This window comes from Cupressus sempervirens, chromosome 5 (assembly GCF_028749045.1).
Source record: "Cupressus sempervirens isolate cs-2001-9-10 chromosome 5, ASM2874904v1, whole genome shotgun sequence".
NCBI lineage: Eukaryota > Viridiplantae > Streptophyta > Pinopsida > Cupressales > Cupressaceae > Cupressus > Cupressus sempervirens.
In genome coordinates this window covers 621629923-621635963 of record NC_143122.1, presented here as the reverse complement: position 1 = coordinate 621635963, position 6041 = coordinate 621629923, and the positions used below count along the sequence as shown (strand labels likewise).

Here is a 6041-nt window from a genome sequence, read left to right as displayed (position 1 = left end):
AGAAAAAGGAATTTTATTAAAAAAGGTCTTTGGGAATCATTATAGTAGACAAAACTCTTCATCACCTCAAAAATTACTTATCTCATACAATAATACACTTATGATGACTTGGAAACATTTTCAACAATCCAACATCAATGGTGTGTAAAAATCAAACTGTAGAAATACTAATTTTTGTTATGGTATCAATACCAATAGCTCCATCTCCTATTGACACATCACTCCCCCTTAGAGAATGAGCATCCTAATATAAAGAAGATTTTGTAATCAAACTGTTGTTATCTCTTAAAAATACCCTCTCTTTTTTTGTTTTATTTGATTCTCCTCAATAAAACCCAAGCCCTATGCACACTTCCTTTTTTCATTTCTTACAATCTCGCATGCCTATAAAAAAAACCTAAAGGAAATAGTGGAGATTAAGTCAAAATGAATGGTGTAGATTTGGTTTCCACTACGGATGTTTTCATTAGGCAATCATGTGAGTTGTGAAGAAAGACCATACATAAAAAGATACCAATGTTACCAGATGGGGGGGTTAGGGGGACACTTTTCCCTTAGGGAATATCAATATAAAATATTCCCATAAGACACTTTTTATGTTAACTTTTAACATTTCCTTTAGTTTACGTATTTACTTTATAACATTTATTTTGTAATTATTTTTCTTAGAAACTTTTCCGTTTTGACTTTGTGTTGAATTCACCTCATATAAAATCATCTTCTAATGACTCCTAAAGATGTAAGAGGCATTGAACAAAAAAGATCATGTCAAATTTCTAATAAGTTCCACTAGGAGAAAAGTGAGTATGAGTGGGTACACCAATCCATATAGTGATGCCATCCATCAACACCTACTGGAAGGTTTATTTTTGTTTGATATTATAGTTGGAAATGCTAAGGTAGACATGCAAGAAAGTTGTTTCACCTCAAATAAATGTGATATCTTGAAATGACATAGATTTCTTTCTCGTGTTGTAGGAAATAGATACAATAAAAATGAAAAAGATGTAATGGAAACTTTTAAATAAATTTGTGTTCAATGAAATCTTGCAAGTGTTGAAAGCTTCTTCTAAGCCAATAGAAAAATGGGAGTTATCTTAGGTTTGGACATATCTGAGGAGAACAGAAAGAGGATTTTTTGTTAGAAGATATCATTCATCACTACAAGCAAACATTTATACAAAATGTGGAGACCAATGAGGCATACAAATAGTTTAACACATTTGTGCAATATATAAAGCCTTCCAAAGTCCTTTTGAAAGTACATCCATTTCATGTATTTGTGTAGGTTATTTCTATTATTGTTTTCCATTTTTTAATGCCTTAGATGAATAGGCTACAACAATGAGTTTGTTGTGGAACCTATTTCCAAATTAATACATAATTATCTCCCCCTCCTTGAAGCCTATCTATAATAAGGCTCCTCTCCCTAGGGGAATTGGACACTACCTATTCAAGAGATGGGCCAGTCTAGAATAAAAATAATTTCAGTATTTTGGAAGAAAAGGAAATCAAATTAGTAATGATTATCAAATAGAAAAAATTCTTAAACACTTATTGTGATAGTAGTAGTGGCTTTCTCTCATTCAAATAACCTACAATCTCATGTAGAAAATGTCTCAAAAGCTCCTAGCAACAATACACTTGCCAGCAATCCCAAGTTCTCACACCTTGCTCTAAAAACACCTCCAATATGGTACAACCTCTTCTAGAAAATTTGAACCAACAAGAAGTAAGATTAAGTCTTTGCACAATGTAGTCTCCAAGCTAATAGGAATATTTGTCCACTAAAATTAAACCCTAATCCAACATTTCAATCACTAAAAGGATGTACAACATGCACCTGAAAAATGTAGTGTGGCCAACAAGCACAATATTTGAGCTCCTTTAAAATTTCAACATAGACTCAAAATAAACATCAAAATAAATGCTTACAAAAAAATGCTACATATAATGAGTACTATAAGGACACCCATTTCATTTAGTAGCATTTTTTGTAGGCTAGAATTACTATTGCAATCATCTTGGGTTAAATTGTGATTAAATTCTTTTGTTTTAACCAATAAACATTTCATTTTTTTCTTTCTCAATGTTTTTAATTTTCTTTTATATTGTATATATGAATAATTTTTAAATTATAAAACAATCAAAAATATTTTTCTTAATGTTAACTACTTAATTGGTTTGATATCTTATGAGCGGATTAAGCACTATCCCTCAAACCATTTTTTTAGGAGATAATTTTGTTAATTATTACATTAAAATAAATTTTATATTTTCAAATAAAAAATATATATTAGAAACTTTTAATTACATGTGTGCATATCTTAGATAATGATTATAAAATTCATAAGGGTTTTAATAAATGTAACAATTTTAAAGCCATTTTTGTACATTTTCAAAAAAAATGACCCAACATATATTTAAATATTAATTATTTTTATATTAGATTTTTTTTTAAAAATGAAAGTTTATTACATCTATATAATAAATTAATAAAAAAAAATCTATTTAATTTAGAAGCATGATTTCAACTATACTACTCAATTCTATGCTACAAACTTATTTATGTGAACAAAGTACCAATGATTTACATACTAAAATTAGAAAGACTATATTTCCCCATTACAACATGTGACAAGTGCCAATAATGATTAGCAATTTAATAATAAATTAAAAGTATAAACTATAATTATAATATTCATCATAATTATAATATAAGTTACTACACTAAGCTTTAAAATATGATATTATTAATAATTACAATTATATCAAAATGAATATTATAATTATAATGTATACTTTTAATTAACTATTAGACAAATACTAGCCACTAGGTGGCACTTGTTAATGCTAATGGGCATTCTACAATGGTCAAAGGGATGGAGTGGGATGGTGTGAGTGTGTTAATATTAACTTTTATTTTTAAGTTAAATTTGACAACCATCTACACGTCAAATCTTAAATTGAATTATAACTAGTATAGATCTTAAATAAATCCATCCAATACAAAATGATTAAAATTTAACTTACTACACCCAAAACTTTTAATATTTCCTTTTATCTTCATTTACTTTTTTGGACTAACTTAAACTTTTTATTTCAATGTGTAAAAAAATTGATGATTTATATTTCCTAAGTTCCAAACATTAGAATTTTAACAAATATAATTTAATGTGGAGTTTATTGAATTATTTTTTATAATCAAATTAAAAATTTTGACATGTAGATGGTTGTCAAATTTAACCCAAAAAATAAAAGTATCTATCAAAAAATGCCAATAGATATAATTGTAAAATGTTTAAAATTTATTCTTATAATTTTAGCAAATTATATTATTATTTATAAAAAAGAAAAATTGGCCTTTTATGAAACTATTTTGTAAAGTATATTATGTTTATAACAAATATTGAAATTTTGACATGCAAATGGTTGTCAAATTTAAGTTCAAAAGTAATTGTTAACATTAACATGCTCACACAATCACAAAATGCCTATCAACATTAAATATAGTACACTTTTTAAAATTAATTAATAAATACCATATATTTTTTTTATTAAAATCATAATCTTTGGAGATATAAATATCAAATTTATTTAGAAATTAAAATAAAAAGCTCAAGTTAGTGCAAAAAATAAAATAAAATGGAGTTAAATATAAATAATTTTGGGTGCACTAAATTAAATTTTAATCAATTTTAAAATGAATATTATAGATATAATTTATACTTTTTATTAACTATTAGGCAAATACTAGCCACTAGGTGGCACTTGTTATTAATGTCGATAGGAATTCAACAATGGCAAATGAGTGGAGTGAGAAGATGCGAGTGTGTTAATGTTAACATTTACTTTCTACGTTAAATTTGACAACTATCTACATGTCAACATCTTAGTATTTATTATAAAAATGGTATTTTTAAAAAATAATTTAATAAATATTACATAAAAATATTATTTATTAAATTATTTTTTAAAAATACCATTTTTATAATAAATACTAAGATGTTGACATGTAGATGGTTGTCAAATTTAACCCCCAGCTATTATTATTTATTATTATTATTATTATTATTAACGATACCATTAAGAAATATGAACGCCTGTGCAAATTCTGCAAGCTCCAACCAGAATTTCGGAAAATCAAATTTTCTCATAAACAACATTTCATGTTTAATCTGTTTTCAGGAGCTAGAGGTAGAATTCCAATCATAGCAAAAGTAGTATATTACGTTTTTGAAGTGTGTGCTTCTCATAATTATTTATGACAATGTCGGAATTAGTGGACCCCAGTCACATGAACGTTATGTCTTCAGCATACGCGGCCATTCGGTGCAGGGTGTCGTTCTACATGCCACCCGAATGCTCTAGAAAAAAAACAATTTAAATGCAGCGGTTTCCATAACCACTAGAATACTCTGGTGCCCTCGGAAACATCTGGAACTACTATCCATTTGCCACAGCCTTCTCATAACCGCAAAGACTATAAATATACTGGCAATCTCGAACAGATCTATAAGCATCAAAACATCATTAGCATTAATTTTGTGTTTCAGAGCTTTCGTTGCGGAGTGTTACAAAATGTCTCTTATTCCAAGTTTCTGGGGCCGGAGAAACTCCCCTGTTTACGATCCATTTTCACTAGCTGCGTGGGATCCTCTTCAGGTTTTTGATTCTTCAATTTTGAGGGATGTAGCAACTCCCTCGGCAGATTTCGCAAGGGATGTAGCGGCTGTCGCAAATACACAGATCGATTGGAAGGAAACCCCTGATGCGCACATCTTCAAGGCCGATCTTCCTGGTATTTGTTAAATTTTTGCTTTTCTCTTGAATAATCCTATTATGCTTGTAGAAATCTTCGGTTATTTGTAAAGATTTAAGAACGGAATGTATTGCTTGTAGAATATTTGCGCTATTTGTAAAGATTGAACTGCGATGGTCTAGTATAAATCTGCGATGATCTAGTATTTCTTGTAAAAAAAATTTCGCTAGTTGAGAAGATTTCTAAATGAAATGTGCTCATTATTATATGATTTTCTGCTATTTGCAAAGGAGCTTCAACGGATTCTATTGCTTGTAAAGATTTTGGTGTTTTTGAAAAGACATTTAAATGGACTTGGATATTTCTGTTGCAGGGCTGAAGAAAGAGGAGGTGAAAATAGAAATGGAAGACGGTCGTATTCTTCAGATCAGCGGGGAGCGGAGCAAAGAAGAGGAACGGAAAAACGAGAAATATCACCGAATTGAACGCTCGCGAGGTCGTTTCCTTAGGCGTTTCAGGCTCCCTGAAAATGCAAAGGTGGAGGAGGTAAAAGCGGCCATGGAAAATGGAGTACTGACTGTCACAGTGCCGAAGCAGCCTCAACCTCAGCCTGAAGTCAAATCTGTTCAGATCTCTGGCTGAAATAGAGAAAGGATTATGAAATTTTCAATGGATTGTATGTCAGTTTGTAAGGATTTTGGTTGTGACTGATGTTTTGAAAATTTGTGCGAGAAAATGTAGAGGTTTTCGCTAGGGCCCCGTTTGGTTGCTGGAAGATGAGGGCCAAAACTGGGTTATCAGGGGTAAAATCAGGTTTTACAAAAAAACTTTGGTGTTTGGTTGGTTAAAATCATAACCTGGTTTTCAATTTCATCTTTCAATTTTGGTCAAAAATTGGAAGAAGTTTCTTCCAACAAAAAGGTGGAATTCAAAATTAAAACCAGGTTTTGAATTTTATGACAGTTTTTTTAATAATATTGTGGGGTCCACGGTATATTCCTCTTCCGTGTCAACCAAACGGACCATTGGCTTTCCAAACCACAAAACTAGGTTTTCAAAAACTTGGTTATAAGATAACCTGGTTATGGCACAAATTTATCTTCCCCAACCAAATCGAATGTAATAAGTGCTAGTATATATTAATGTGCAAAATATTTGGAATAATTTATCCTCTCATAAATGACGTTACATTGCTGCCGTGCAAGCGGTGTTCTAGCGAAAATTAAAAGCAGTATGAATCTGTTAAATTTTTTATCTTACTTATTATGGGAAGCGGTAC

General features: G+C 30.0%; 1 protein-coding gene across 1 annotated transcript; it reads left to right on the top strand.

Moving 5' to 3' along the window:
- Positions 1-4581: 4581 nt before the first annotated feature.
- Positions 4582-5423, top strand: LOC149557434 (17.8 kDa class I heat shock protein-like). Its single transcript, XM_089785979.1, has 2 exons — positions 4582-4801; positions 5136-5423. The coding sequence occupies exons 1-2, from the start codon at positions 4582-4584 to the stop codon at positions 5402-5404; spliced, it is 489 nt and encodes a 162-aa protein (XP_089642105.1). The 3' UTR covers positions 5405-5423.
- Positions 5424-6041: the final 618 nt, after the last annotated feature.

Excerpts from the sequence above, each read along its gene's own strand:
- LOC149557434 (XM_089785979.1), top strand. The coding sequence starts at position 4,582 with ATGTCTCTTATTCCAAGTTTCTGGGGCCGGAGAAACTCCCCTGTTTAC. Across the intron at positions 4,802-5,135 it reads CTTCAAGGCCGATCTTCCTG|GGCTGAAGAAAGAGGAGGTG; the intron begins GTATTTGTTAAA and ends TTTCTGTTGCAG.